At 35.4% G+C, this 16,543-nt stretch overlaps 1 protein-coding gene across 3 annotated transcripts in view; it reads left to right on the forward strand.

Moving 5' to 3' along the window:
* DPYD (dihydropyrimidine dehydrogenase) overlaps positions 1-16,543 on the forward strand; it is a 319,673-nt gene that overhangs the window by 77,129 nt on the left and 226,001 nt on the right. For all 3 annotated transcript variants that reach the window (XM_032446240.1, XM_015870373.2, XM_032446239.1), the window contains one exon: positions 8,994-9,081. In XM_032446240.1, the coding sequence (XP_032302131.1) occupies positions 8,994-9,081 (88 nt within the window). The remainder of the gene's footprint in view (positions 1-8,993; positions 9,082-16,543) is intronic.

The following is a 16,543-nucleotide window of genomic DNA, read 5'->3' on the forward strand; positions in this document are numbered from 1 at the left end:
TGAATTTTCTGATATATTTGCCTCTTAATTCTGTGAAAGTTTTAGGAATCAAACTATTTAAAAAGTGTTATCAGGCAATGTATCTGAAGATCCTGGTGTGTAATACCCACATATTTAGATACGTTGGGTACTGTTATTTTAACTTGAATCCTCTTATTTCCCCCAGTTTTGAATCGTATGGTTTAAAAAAAGTGTATTTAATGTATATGGAAAACATTACTTAATACTTGTCACTCCTGTAATACTGAATAACTTGAAATATGTATAGTCTTAAACTCTGTAAAGTTTACCTATCTCTGTGAGGAATCTCAACTGCAGTTTGAAAGGAGGCATAAATTTGTCCTTTTTAAAGGCCATTATTTGACATTAGAAGAAATTGCAAAAATAGTCTTAACCTATTAGGTCATCACAGCTATCCTTCTATCCATATAACTTTACCATAACCCTGGTTGGTGAGGATTAAAGATTGGCCAGCTATCTTACAGCCTGAATCAAGCAGACTGCATGTAGAAATTTCTCTACTCTTGACAAATCAGTCTGTGACAGGAGAGAAAAATGTGCAGTATGATGGTTCTGTGAATCAGCCTTTCCATCAGGTTGTAAATCTGCTTGGTCTATCAAATCTATGGGAAGTGAACCTTCATATTACCACTGCTCTCTCCATCAGTTTTCGTTTAAAAAACAAACAAACAAAAAACAACCAAAAACTTCATGTTTAGTTTTTTTTGTTTGTTTGTTTCTTTCATGTAAGTGCCAACAGCCTGAAGAGTGACTGTTGACTGTCTTTCATTTATGTCACCATACTGCAAATACTGTAAAATTCTCCATAATGAAGGTGATTGTAGCAAAATCTAGATGTAGCATGTGTGTGCCATTTCTTTGGTCTTAACAAGCCTGAGTATTTACTTAAAGCAAACAAAATTATATACTGTGAAATGTTGCCTACCTTTAAACTCTGGGTATTTTGCAACATTTGTTATGTAACCTTACAAAGGGCTTCTTTTGCTCTGTGCTGACCCCTGTAGTTTGCCTATGAAGTTTTCATCCACTGTGAGGACCCTTGAGGATTCAAAATCCTTACTTTTTGAGGAAATTTAAGGTAGAGAGGAAAAAAATATTTCCTGTTAACAGCAAAGCATACAAGAAAATGCTGTGTGTTTGTAAGATGTTTATATATTTTAAATGGGAATATGTTTTATCCTATTTAAAATATATTAAAAAAATATATTAAATATATATATATATTTATATATATTTATATTTATATTTATATTTATATAATATATAAATATAATATTTATATTTATATAAATATATAAATATATTAAAAAAATATAAATGACATGTTTGCGAAATGAGGAGAAAAAGAATGCATGATTACCCTGTGTCACTTATGGAGGTGTCATATGAGAAAGTTTTACCTGCAGAAGAGAATGGAAGTCTGTGGTTGCACACATGCAATTTCTATAAAAAATATTAAGGTTTAGAATTGTCTCCTGAATCCTAGCAGTTTCCACATTAGTGAATTCTCTCAGGGAATGGACACGAGGAGCAGTATGTCATTCTCAAATATATAGCTGTTTCAATTTTCAGGTGAGAATAAGGGTGAGGATATCGGAGCTGTTTCTGCTAGATTGGGCTCTGGGAACTCATTTCTGGAAGTCTTGTGCTAGGCTGGTTTAACAAATCCCTTAAGGGCTTAAATTATAGGCAAATGAATGGTCTGAGTTCCACTGGGGGCTACAGTCGTATTAAAATAAAGAACTGTTAAGCAGACAGATCATGAATTAGAGTGCTCACTGTCTTTTAGGAGTGTGTTTTTACTGAGGATTCTCTAACAATTTTAAAAATAAAATAAAAAACACTGCAAAAATGTGTTTGACTGGGACTGATGGATGCCTCCTACATGGGAAGAAGCTTTCAGGTTCATGGTGGAAATATGGCTGAACATGCTTTTCTGGAGCTGTGAATTGCAGTGCCAGTTAAATGTTTTATCTTTCTCCAAGCATGGATACAAAGCAAACCAAAACTCTTATTTTGAATACAGAGTTCAATAGGTAATTCCTGCTCTTGTCTGCTTCAGGATGTGTTCAACATAGGATCAGATCCTCAGGTGACAGCATCAGCAAAGGTTCTACAAATCTCCTTGGTATTTTACTGTCTTTCTTCTTCCACCACAATGCTATTAGCAAGCAGTAGGGTTGGTTTTGGAGATGGTGGGAATTCACTGTGCATGGATTGATGAAGTATGCCTTGGATGAGGCCAGAATCAGTTTTAGCATGGTATCAATTCTCCACTGGCAAGGCAACAAAAAAAGAGACAAAGATTATTTGGAGATCGGATCTTAAAAGTAATGGTTAGCTTATCCTGTTGCTGCCTTTCCCTAGACAACTGCTTCATGAAGTTTCTTTAAGTCTGCTTTAATTGTGCTGCAACTGTTGGTGTGTCTAATTGCAGGATGGATCAGCATTAGCACTGTTGGGCTAATTGTTAGAGTCTCTGTGGCACTGTAACAAAGAAATGTGTTTCTTCTGGCTTTATAGCTTTGAACTGAGAAAACTTTCTTCAATTACCATTATACTTCAGTTACCTTCAATGATTATTTATATACATTATTATTTTTATTAAATGTTTGTATTAAAAATTTTCAGTACAAATGAAGTATAGGATCCGAATTCCTGTTGCTAACTATGTGTGTTGTATGGTGCCACTGGTAAGATGGATGTAGGTGATGGAAATGTTTTGTGGGAGAATAAACGTAACTTAACTTGTGAACTGTATTTTTCCTGACATGAACCCAGAAGAGTTTCACTGACATTAAGACAAACAAAGGGTGTTACGTGTTTTGAAAAGGTAACTTACACAGGATAAGAGTCATGCCACATAAAAATAATTCCTTCTCTCTTATAAAGACTAGAGGTAATCCTTGATATAAGTCAAAAAGTCAGCATCACTTCTGGGAGAATAGTCCAGGTGAAAGAAGATTATTGTGTACAGGGCAAGCTATAATAAAAACTGTCAGTTCTGTCAACCCATTCTGACTAAGGTCTATAGAGGATTAAAAGGATATTGAACATCATGTACCAGCTGTCTTCTATGTGAAAGGGATCACTATTGTGGTGAATGGAAATGTACTGGTTTAAAACACTTTTGTGACTAGGTGTGTCTGAGGAACAAGTGCTCAGGATGGCAAATGAAGCACCACTTTCAGGGACACGAAGGAGCACAAATTTTAATAAGTAACATTGAAATAGTATCAGGATATCAGATGCAAACTAGCTGGTGCAAGTGCTTTATAACACCACTGTTGGAAAAACCTGTTGTCAGATACTAGAGCATATTTTATTAGCATCATCCATTAAGATAAAGGTGTACTGAACAATTATTAGAAAGTTGTAGTACAGAAGTAAAGAAGTTTCAGATAAATGGAAACAAAAAAAGAACACAGAAAACAAGAAGACAGCCATGATAGTGGGAAGAGAGGTGTTCCTGCTGTCAAGAGGGATTCAAAAGTAGATGAGAAAATACAGTCATATATAGAGACTAAGAAAGAAAGATGAATCACTGATGAACTGAATGGTTTGTAATCTATGTCCATACGATTCACTACCTCTTATGTATCTGAAAAAAACCTTGTCTGTATGTGTCATTATACTGTACTTGGGTAGGAGGTTTTCTTCTCTAAAGGCTAACTCTAAACTAGCATTTTGTCCTTTCAATGGAGAGCACTTCCCTTTCATCTCCTGCTGCTGCCAGCAGCAACATCTTACCTGTTTCTGATTGTGTGGACTGCCTGTCCACACAATTTGCTGCTTCTAGTCATCTTAATGTGCAGACAGAAGTTTTTCTATTTTTCTTTGGGCCTACAGAAGGCTCAGAGGACCTTCAGCTTGTCATAGAGACAACGATGATGTGGGAAACTTTCCTTCTCTTTCTTTTGATATGACATTTTCATAAAAATTTATGTAATACAGAATATTTTTGTTTTGAAGTCCTATGCCATGGCAGGCACTTTGTGCATTTCTAAATATGCTATTCTATTTATGAAAACAGTCAGTTCTTGAAACACAAGTGCCAGAAGTCATAGGTGCACGAGACACTTTTTACATTATTTTCTTGCGATTCCTCTTCCTTGCAGTCTGTAAGTCTCTGTACCTGCTTATATATTTCCTTCTAACATGTTGTTTTCTTTATGAATTCTGTCCTGCTAGGTATATAGGTAGCCAGTAAATTGCTCCAAACCACAGGTGTGGCATTTTACTGCCTGTCTGCATCAGTCTATTAGGGCTCACTGTCTTTCCAGGATGCTATTGTTATGCATCCAGAACCACAATACCTTTTTGTACAGTCCATGTTTACTGCTTTTCTGTATGGTTTTCATTACTCTTTATATTTAGAGGCATTTTGATGTGATTATATCTGTTCTTTCTATGGTGCAAAATTATGTGCTCATAGATGGCTCAGGGATCATTTTGTCTTCATTGTTAAAAGTGCATGTACACAGTAGAGTTCTCAGTTTTACATGTGTTAGTCTCTTTTTCTGCTTCTTGATTTTGAATGAACACAATTCCTCTAAGTCTCATTTGTTTTGGTACTCATCAAACTTTGCTATCAATTTTTATTAGGTTTCAGTATTTATACCTGACAACAAAATCTCCCTGCTGCTTTGTAATCTTTCTGCTCTTCTGTACCCTGTGAAATGTAAAGGAAGACAAAAGTAGGCTCTTAACAGCCTCTTTTCATTGCAGTAGAGGAGCCTTAAGGATCTTTATCTCAGCATCTCTTAAATTAATGTACATCCAAATCTTGGAATGTGAACTGGTCTCAGATTTGTTAAATGGAGTCAGCTCTGCCATTCTCTTAGAACCGGCTAACCAAATGATGTATATACTCTCTGTGAGTGTCTAGACTATCAGGGCCATCTCTCTGACTAGCAGTAAAAGTTTTAGAAACTTCTCCAAATAGAGCTAGAAGCTTTTTCAAAATCAATGTTTGTGCTGTTGAAACACACGTAATTGGATTAGGATTTAATATGCTTCTAAGTGTCTGCCAACAGTGAGCACGATATACGTTATTTAGTTGGAATTTTTTTGATGTGACATATGAAAGTTCGAGAGGTTATCAGCAATTATCTCTTGTTAAATATTAGTCCTGAATATTTGTTTCCACCCTGGCCTTTCAGCAGGCGTGATTGTACTTAAGGTAGTATGTATTATTGCCAGTTAGTTAGAGAATTATTCACTGCAGTTTCAGGTAATGAAATAACTAAATTGCCTGTCTTTGTTTAGAAACAAAGGCATGTTAATGACTAGTGCAATCAGATATTCTGGCTTTAAAATAAAATGCTTAGAAATATTTCAACAAGTAGACAATGAAAATAAACTGAATATTAGCTTTTGCTATAGTTTCCTTCTTTTTTTCCCCTCTGTAAACAAAAATATAGAACAATTTTCTGATGTCATATGTCCCAGAAGAAAGAATTTGGTACAAAAATTAGTCGCTACTTTATCTATTCTTATTTTCTTCTTAGTTGTTTTCTCTCTGCTTTTGTTGTTGTTGTTGTTTGTTTTTTTTTTTTAAATACAAGACACATTTCATATTCTCTTGCATTTTTTTCTTCCCCAAAGAGTTGTATTTGTTCCAGAAATTTGCAGTCTATTTGTCTATTCTATTTTTCTTTTCCTTTTCTTACTTATTTTCTTTATTACTTTGAATCTAAAATCACTACTTCTGAAGTTCTTTTTTTTTTCTTTTTTTTTTGCTTTCAGATGTTTGAAATCTACTGTTCTCGGTGTTGCTGTTCTTGCTGCTGTGGGTTGTTTTGTCTGTTGTAGTACCTATGCTATTAGAGGTGAATTGAATGAGTTTGTGTGTGAGGACACAATTTTAGGTGCCAATTCTGCACTGACAAAATTGTCATGTACAAATCCCATAGCTGATAATGTTGGGCTACTACATAAGTATCTTTCATATACGTAATTTTGTTCCTGATAGAGGTTTACAAGCATGCTCACCTTAAATCTTAAATAACCTTAGTGTTGCAATATTTTTGAAAACAAGAAGTTCAAGATGTTAAGTTCACTGGGGATATGTATAATTTAACACGCTTGAATAAGAGATGTAAATTTTGAGTTTAGATCTGTGGGAAACATGAAGTTCTGTCATGATATAATTACAGGCACGTCTGCATGGCTTTGCCAAGTAATATTGCATAAATATAAGAACATACAACATTTGCATAGTACTTTTAGGAGTTTTATATCTAACTTATTTACCATTTTTCAGTAAGAATGAGTTGAAACAACAGCAAAGTGCTTCCAAAATGAAGAATGTTAATTTTCTTTGAATTTCTCAGGTTGGGGTTTAGTGGTACAAAAAGTGTGTTGCCTTTTGGATGGAAACAAATGAAAACTTACTGAGTGTGAACTCAGTCCCACTGTCTATGTGGTTTATACAGGTACTGAAGAGCAGTGGTCATAGAGCTGATATTTAGGGGACACAATTGTGACTGATCTCCAGCCGGCCATAGAGCCGTTGATCACAACCCCCTCCCCGCCTGTGACCATCCAACCTTCTTTATCCACTGTGAATAATCCACCCTTTAAAAACACATATCCCCAATTTAGAGATAAGGATACATAGCAGGGCAACATGAAAGACCTTGCAGAAGTGAGTGCAGCATCTTTTGAGACTAGTGTAGCTCATATTTCTGAAATAGGTTCTGTTCCATGAAGAAATAGGTGAAGCAATTGACAATAGGGTGTTCTCTGATAACCAAAAGCTATTTTTTCAACAAATCGTTTGTTATTTCAACAAATGCTAACGTAATTATTTGCAGAGATTAGCATAGCTTTAGCCTTCTCTAATGCTAAGCAACTTTATGCAGTCTAGAATAGTATGACAATTTAAAAACATAACTTTATTTTGTTGGTAAGCATGTAGCTCTTCATTTATTTTTGATGGACATTAGAAAGTGATCAAGAAAAAAAAGAAAGATTTTATATGTTCTTAACAGTGTTTTGAGCTAAAAACATACTAATGGAATAACCTTTTAAAATAAAAGGGGAGATTTCATAGAATGGGAAGGCAGTTAAAGAAAAGAAATGTAATAATTAATGTTTCTTTATATGGGAATATGCATGTTGAATTGAAGCTCATTATAATTGTTGCCACATTCCCTTCATTGTGTGGTATTTTGTCTGTGATTTTTTTGAAAGGATCAGTCACTTGCAGCAATTTATGTAATAACTTTCTGGTGAATGATTCGACAATTGTATTTACTCTTTTTGCCTGGCTCACCAGAATGCAGTACCTTTGCTCCTTGGTACAGCAAATGCACTCTGTAATATCTATTATGGTATGGTCAAAGCATAATTTATTGTCAAATAGAAAAATAGGTCAACATGAATGTCACTTGATGATCAACCCCCCAAGTTTAATAAAACACCTCACCAGCATGCATTTTGCACAGTGCTTGATGTTTTATTAGGACTACAGTACCTTACAGTACCTAGCTATAGCAGGAGTGTAATTACAGAGCTGTCAGGGTGATAAGTGGGATTAATGGCAGCCTGGTGCACTTTAGTCTGCAGAGTGCTCAGAGAATGGGAAGATGGTATTATTATAAGAGAAAGTCTGGACTGGCATATTCATGGCTCTCTCCCCTCCTCCCCAAAAGCATTCAAGTTGGAGTTGCCTCCCCCACTCCTTACTAAATAGCTGACATTTTCAACAGCTGTTATTTGTGAACCAGCTCAAAATTCAAAAAAGATACAATTCAACAATGATGCTTAATAGCCACAACTGGTAACCACTGTACTGCTTATCCTGCTACGTGCCATTCTAGTCAGTTTTGACATGAGATTTTTCTATATATAGTCTGTAGAACTGTATTTTATATTAAATGCAGCACTTTTTTACAGGGCTGTTACATTTTTAAAGGAAAGCACGTTCAGGAAAGTCAAGAGACAAAAGTCATAATTAAATCTTTTCCTTTCTACTTTTTTTTTTTGTGTGTGTGTGTGATTTTTTCCACTTCTTATTTCCTTACTGCCTACATAGACAAAATGATTATCCAAGCCCTTACCAGGTCAGATATTTTTTTTCTAGTGCAACTCTTATTTTTCCAGCTTCTGATACTAGTGCTTTTCTCTATTTTCATCTCCTTGGAATGCTTAGAGCATCTTCCTGTCTCAGTCTTTGGACACACAAACATTTTGAGGTTCCCACCGGCCTGTCTTTTCCGGGTAAGGCATTTATAACACATGCTTGTTGTGCAGGGCAGCAGTGCATGTAACAGCCACAGCTAAATCTGCTGGTACTTGTCTGCTAGAGCCCTCTGACATCCTGGCTAGTTGAGTTAGTAACCTGCCATGCTGTTGAAACTAAGTCTGGCTTTACCACATTTCCCAGCCTTTGCCATCCATGAGACTTATTTTCCCTTAAATGTTTTCTCTGCAACTCTTTTCATATGAATAGATGTATGAGGAAAACCAAACAGTGCTACCAAAATTACCTTCAAATTCAGCCACAGTATTGCTAGTGCCGTGGTGTCTGCGATACCCATCTAGATGATAATGAATAGGAAGATGAAAGGCTAATTAATCTTTTAGTTAGCAGACTTTGCCTTTTCACGTATTCCACCCTTAACTGAAAGAAAAAAAAGCATGCCAACAAACAAAAGCAAAAGCAATGTATGTGATTGACAAAGTTAGTCCAGTTTTTCACTGCAGGTATTTTTATCTCGCTTGTTCTTTTTAATTTACTTTTCATTTCTTTGTGTGTATTGTCTCTAAGATTCTTGCAGTTAATGTGTGTGCAAATTAATTCAATAATAACAAGGTAACACTGAGTTTTTAAGCAGAAATTGTATGAATATGCTCTGTATTATTCATTTGCAGCTTATCTTCTCCACGCTCACTTGAAATCCTTATGTTGTTGGCAGCATTGGTATTCCATATCTCTGTGACACATTTTCTGTTCTTTTCTGCAGATGCTTGAAGTGCGCAGATGCCCCCTGTCAGAAGAGTTGCCCAACTAATCTGGACATCAAGTCATTCATCACAAGCATTGCAAACAAGGTAAAATCATGCTGGCAGTAGTACATAGAAGCAGAGAACAGCGGTTGCTTGTGGATTGGTTAGTGCTATTGCATTACAAAGTTTGTCTTTGTAAAGTTTTAAAAATGAAATAAAGTGTTTACAACTGATGCATTAAAATTCAAGTTTTAATTTTAATTACTTTTACAGAAGCTCTGCATTAATAGAGGTAGCTTTTACTGCAAATCAGTTTCTTTGTGTCAATCTTGCTGTGAAGGTTTTGGCTTTTGGTGGTTTTAAAATGTGCTTGTATTAAAAAAAACTGAGTATTACTACATAAGAATTTGACTTTGCTCTTAACTGAGCTGTTACAGGTACAAACTTTTCTTTCATTAAAGATGTTATTATTGTTGAACAAGTTATTAAAATTTAAGTTGGCTTTGGGCAGAAATATGACATGAAGGTGGCTGTCTCAAGCAATGTTTTCTCATTTTGCTTGAAGAATTTCTGCTGAATGCAAATGTGATGTGTCATGTAGACTAGCAGGAAAATATTACAGAAATAAACTGAACTTCTTTTTTTGGAGGTATTGGGCCACTTTCTTTTACTATAGTAATAATAAAATCCTAAATATATGTAGATTTATTGTTTTACAAATGACTTTGAAATATATGAACTAGGAGTATATAAAGATGTCTGCAGAGTTAGTATAAAATATTCATTAGGCAGTCTGGGACAGCCCAAAGAGGACTCAAATGTTGATGCACCTTACTTTTCAAAACTTTCTTCCAGCTGTGAAATCATTAGCTGTGTTGTGATTTGTTTATCTGAAAGAGCCTGTCTAAACTCATAATGTTCTGGGGGTGATATGAAGATTGGCCTCATGTTGTGTTTTGCCCCTCCTGGCTGTTGGGTGCAGCAGGAAGGGGTTGTACAGGAGGAGCTGGAGAGAAGCAAATGACAGCAGTGTGGCCATGTGTGGATTGACAGCTGCCTTGTTGGCACTGCACCTTCACAAGAAGCGTTAGGATAAGAGGAGATCTAGGATACATGCATAAATTATAATGTAGAATTGATGTGATTTACAGTAATTGGCATTATGGCCAGCATCTGCAAATAGACAGTTTCCTTATAGTGTCTATACTTTGTCAGTGTGGCATTGGTTTCCATGTACGTCAGCATTTGTTTGCAACCTTGGTGTAATATGTGGCATATTGCTTGTTATCATCTCCACCAGGCATTGTGAAGCAGATCAAGTGAATGGGGAAGGTACAAGGCAGTAACAAAAGATCTAGTCTTGTAATTGTGCTGTAGTTTGTTTAGGAAGTGTAAAACAAATTTTATGAAAGTGTTTTGCCAGAGTTGTCGTACTTGATCAAGGATTAATTATGCTACTGTCTTGAATAGGACAGGGTGAACTGTTGAAGATAGAATAGGGGCCTGATTATTGAAATGGGAAAGCTGGGAGTAAAAATTCAGAGAAGGCAAAATGAATATTACAGCAGAAGATATCAGAAGAACTGGCATCAGTTCTTCCTCATCCACAAATGAGAAATTTGGTGGTCCTTTTAAACTCTTATAGCCTCAGAAATGTGGTGTCCTTTTGTTACTTAGCAGTAAGGGCAAGTCATTTTAACAGCTGATTCATTCTAAATTCTGCAAATCCATTGCAGAACAGAGAAAGTCAAGGTGGGTTGACTGAAGAGTGTTAGACTTTGGCAAAGGTATACTGGAATAATAACAGAAATCTACCTTAAAGATGTGAAGTCTTTATCACGCTGCCGACAATGGGTGCATTCTTCAGGATTTTAATAGAGATAGGTTTTACTTCTAGGTGGATAGTGAGTGAGGTCAGCCCTATAGAATTTTGGCTTTTTGATAACTTGAAAGCATCTTGGAAGCTTCAGCTTCTAGGTAAGCCTCTGCTTTTGCTCTGAGCAAATGATATGATCAGTTGCTGTTTTATCAGGAAATCCTGCTTTAGAAAAGAATTGCAGTATACTGCTTTTCTCTCAGGAGACTTAACATTCCTTAAGGGAAAACCCAAGTATTTCAGATTACCAAAATGTAATTGCAGCCTTTCTTTTTTTAGACCCCATCCCTAGCAGTAGCTTCTGTATCCAGTTTAAAACTGCAGTTTTTTATAGAAGAGTATACTATGTTTTTGGTCATTGCTAGAGTTAAGGTGGAAGTTAAAAGGGAGATGCAGAAAACTGAAATGATTCACTTGAAGTCCTGGCCTTGGCAGTGCTGACATGAGAGCCTGATGGTGTGGCTGGCACTGGATTGGCCTCTCCCCCATTTCATTCTATTGGTGTAGTCTTTGAAGTACCTGCATCATCTGCTATTCGAGGAGACAGAAGATAAGAACACTTTTGGAAACCCCACTGAAATTTCTGAAAATTCTGAAAGTTTATGATGGAAATGGAGTAATTTCTCACTTCATTATACAGTAGTTTAGTGTAATTTTTCTAAACTTTTATTAGAATGATCAGTCAGATATAATTCAACAGTATGCTTGCTGAATATTTTTGTATTATCTTAAAGGTTTAGTTAAATGTGTTTGAAGACAATTTTCAAAGTAAGTTTTTCTTGTTGTTTTCACCTTGAAAATATGTTTTTTTTTCTTTCATCTAATACTTTACAAACACATAAACAAAACAAAATTAGAAGGCTACAATATTTAGGTATTTGAGGTCAATATGTCTAAGAAATCCAAATGTTTTTTCTCCCACTTCTGAATCTTTCTTCTTGATTCTCTCAGGGAACTCCCTGCAAGTTACTCTTCTAGTAGTTTAGAGTAGATGCAATTCAATGAATTTCTCATCCTCCTATGTGTCTAAGCAGTAAACAGTATTGTACTGAGGTGTGTTTAAATATTGCTCATTATTAATACACATGTAGATAGCATACTAAAAATGAATTACTTTGTTAGGTATTTAGGAGCTGTATTGTATGCAGTTCACTTTGTTGGCAAACTGCCCAAGTAATCATAAAAGGTCAGGGATTTTTGTTCTCTAAAGCCTGCAGCTTTTTAGATGTTTACAGACCATGTACAATGTAGTCATTCCTTGCTGCTCTGCCATTAGACTCAAGGGTAGAAGAGGGAGAGGGAAGGAGTGGATGTTTCTGGGTTGAGAGGGTAATTGAGTTGCCAGGTTCAATAATTCTTGAGCATTTTAGAGAAAAGGATGTCACTTATGGTGCACTGTGCTAGGCCACTGTGACTCAGTAGAGTTGAGGCCACAACTTTCATTCTCCTTTTCCTTACAAACTAGATCACAACCCCGTTTTCTAAAGGTCTAATCTGGTCTATTTTGTCTTCCTGGTTATCCTTACTCAGTTGCAGGCTGCTTGCATGTGTATCTCTCAGACCAAATTTCAAATTCCCTGTGTATGCATTACTACATTTGTTTTTGAACATCAGAAGGTGATGTTCTGTCCTGCCGTTATGTGCAACATTCACACAGCAGAGTATATTTTTTGTTTTGTAATGGACAAGAACCATCTTCATTACTTTCTTTTAAAATTTAAAAAAATTAAGGGAAAAAAAAAATGCATTTGACTGTTGCAGAAGAAAAATCCCCTGCTTCATTATCTCCTCTAAAATACTACCAGCAAAGAGCTTAGGAAAATGAAGCGCCAACACCCTCTATCCTTTAGGGCAGGTACACCAAATTTTTTTTTTGTAGCATCAGGAAATCCTATAGCTCTCAGCCGAAGGGCTGACTGCCTGTCCAGCTCTCCTTTTGTTAGGCAGGAGAGTGTGCCAGAGGAAGCTGCCAGCAGCTGCTCACCAGTCTAACTTTGTACTGTGCAGTGAGTCAGTCTCAGAGTTTGTTGTTACTGGGAACCTTCACGGTTGAGTAGTTGTGTTGAAAAACTGATGGTGCAGTTCAGACATAGGGATATTAAGTTGTGTTATATGACACAGATGTAAGGAGTGAGAGATTCAGCCTTTATAGTTTGAGTCTATAATCAAGAACTGGGGATGCAGTAGTATCTTTTGTGATATGGATACTCAAAGTCACGCTCTGTTCCTGCAGCCCCATGTTATAAGCTGTCATGTTTTTATCTCCAGTCTTACAGTAGCATCTTGATTCTTGATGTTGATCCAGCAATTTTCTCCTGGTTCAGGAGGACCATCTCTTGTATCTGGTTAGAGCTGTCATGTCAACCATTTTCTAAAAAACCTCAGAAGTAAATATAAGCCTCTGGCAATCATTTAGAAGTAAAAAAATATATATATATATAAAATATAAAATATATTATATTTATATATAATTTATATATGGTACACATTATATATAAATTATTTATATATATTATATATAATTATATAATATATTATATATCCTCTATTATATATATAATATATAATACATATATGTATGCATAATATAAATATATTATATATATTTATATTATATATAATATATTATGTTTATATAATAGAGGAAAAAATATGCCACATTACTTTCTGGATAGGATGAAGTTTTTAGATTTAAGACAAACATTTATATGGAACTGAAGAAAACAAGTATTTTCAAAGGAGAAATGGAGAACCAAACGAGCTGGAGGCTAGAAGATGGATACCCATGGGGTTAAGGTAAATCCAAAGTTTGGGAGATTGAAGGATTATAGGAGAAAATGCATGTGGTGTCAACTTCAAGTGAGGAAGAAGGAAAAGTGTGTAGACAAAGGAATACAAAAGACTATGGGATCATTAAGGGAAAATGAAAGGAGAAAAGTGAAAGGGTGGTAGGACTTAGTAGTATGACAGAGAGGAACAGAATAATGGCTCTTCTGTTCTAGGGGAACTCAAGGTAAATTAACGAAGGACATCTATGTGCTGTTGGAAAGACTGTAGAAGATCATGAGTTCATATGTAAAATACCATACAAGGGATACTGTTAATACAATGAAATATTGTAGAAGTCAGAAAACTGCTTGATGATTGGTAATAATTATATACAGATATGCATCACAATTAATTTCTAAGTACTACTTTGATTCTGCAGGCTTTTGAAATTGCTGTTTTATTCAGCTTTCTCTGTTAATCTTTGTATATTTCAGGTCACTGAATACACAAAACATTTAAAAGGAAAAGTAGTAATGGCGTTAAAATGATGTACTTGAAGCAATGACTTTTCCTGAGATGTCTGTTTGTACTTAGTGTAATGGAATGGCTGACAGCTGGTTTCAGTTGCCATAGTGTAATTATGTAGAATAGACTTTTGCGATGACACTATGTCAATTAAGGAATCTCTCACATTCTAGACTACAAAGGACAAAATGACAGTACAAGATATTTCTCCCGTTCTTTTTCATAAAAAGATAGTGACACTGTGTGAAATTGCAGTCCTGTTATGATGACATAAGTCAAATGATGTGAAAGATTTCTGGATTGATTAAAAATCATCCACATTATTGTATAGAATATGTATGATTTGGTTAGCGGTTATGTTTTGTTCATTCTTCTTGAAAGATATTTTGGTGGGGAGCTGGCAGACTGGGGGCATTTCTTGTTATGTTTGAACTGGTGTGTGTCAATGTGAAAAATGCTATTCATACAACAATGTACTTCAAATAGTGGTTCTTCAGCACGTGGATGTATTTTAATCCATTAGATTCTGTGTAGATTTTAAGGCCACTGTGAAGCATGAATGTGGGTAGATGGAGGTGGCATTTTCCCACATTTTTTTTGTACGCCTCTTTTTTTTTAAGCTTCTCCCAGAAGAAAAGGATATCACTTTTTTTTTCATTTTTTAATATATTCACTCTATCCCATAATCCTGATGAAGTCAATGTTTTCATTTTTATTACAAAAAGCACAATAATGTTTTCTTTCCTTATTTTATTTCCTTATTTTATTTTTTTGAGAAAACTGCAATGTTGAAATACCCTGATGCATAAGGAATTTATAGAAAAAGCCCTTAAATTAAATGAAAGAAAAGATGCTATAAGCATTTCCTGATAGTAAATGCAATTTCTTCTGGTCTCTCTGTATTGATCCTCTGTGTTTTAATAGTTCTTTTTTTCAAGCAAAAAACAGTCTCATTTGCATGCAAATTATATAATGTCTCCAAATGATACATGTGGAGTTCCTCCTATGCCTGGTTTCCACTGATTATTGATGTCTGTTTAAGGCTTGTTTTTGTTCCCTATTTTAGCAGTGTAGTATTTATTGACATTTTGATGCAGGAAACCACAAAACATCCCATCCAGTTAGATTAATTTATTTCTATGAAAGTGCACAGGAAAAAAATTCTACAAACAAAGGCATGAGTGGACATTTATCTCATTTAAGAATTCAGAAGCATTCTAGTTTTGTTCTAGTTTTAGACTTGCTTCCTCTGTGATGTTTGTAAGAAGCTAGCTGACTAAGTCATCTTATTACCTCAGAAGCTAAGAAAACACTCCAAACTATTAAGGTAGTTTGCATCATTCCATATGCTGGAGTAACTAAGTGATTTTAATGAAGTCTGCCTGCCTTCAAGTCTGCTCTCATGTACTGCGTGTGGTGTGTAGTTACCAGCTTGCTGTGTTTGTGCCTCGCATCTGCTTTGTGCACAGCCTAACTAACACCCTGTTTTTCTGAAATTAAAATGATCAATAATGAATTGCATATTCTGTCTTAAATGTCGCTTGTAATTGTAATGATCACTAATATATATTTTCAATTTGGGAAAAAATATATAAGCCCAAAATGTTCATAAACTGAACGTTAAAGTTATTGCGCATATACTGGAAATGCTCATTTTTACTGCGGCAAACAATAGTTTGCAGTGGTATTACGCAGTCTATATAATACCATTTAGTGTAACTTTCTAAAATTTAATTTCTTCAGAAAAATTATTGCAAAACGTTTGTTGTTTTTTAAAATAAATTTTGATACACTGGATAATAAATCAGCACCGTGAAAGCAGAATAAATAGAGTGAAAGGATAAAGAAGTGAAGTAACTTAGAACTGAAGTCCTGCCCTTGCTTTATCCTTGTGCTGAGCATTAGAAAGGTTGCAGACAAGCTTGCTCTCAAACCACTGTGTATAGACATAATGGCAGGATTATGCCATATTCTGTGAAAAAAAATGACAGTGGTAACAGCTGCTGCACTGATTTGTTTGGAAGGTGGAAGCTGGAACCGGGCGTGAGATAGGACAGTTGGAAGCTGGAACCGGGCGTGAGATAGGACAGTTAGGGAGCTACAGCTCTTCTACATACGTGAGTTCAGTAATGGTAAGATTGACATGGTGGCAGAAGTGAGAACTAAGTCAGCATTTCATCTTTGAGGTTGTCCCCTTTGCACAGCTAGAGAAGTTGTACAGAAGACTTGCCCTGCTGTCAGTGTTGCCCTACTCCCAGAAGATAAGTGGAATGCTTTGAACTTCAGTTGTGACAGCCTTTTAATTAATTTATCATTAAAACTTTTCAGATGTAAGACTAGAAGAGAGATACTCTTTGATACACTCACCTGATGTCTTAATATTGCTGATGCTGCAAA

This window comes from Coturnix japonica, chromosome 8 (assembly GCF_001577835.2).
Source record: "Coturnix japonica isolate 7356 chromosome 8, Coturnix japonica 2.1, whole genome shotgun sequence".
Classification (NCBI taxonomy): domain Eukaryota; kingdom Metazoa; phylum Chordata; class Aves; order Galliformes; family Phasianidae; genus Coturnix; species Coturnix japonica.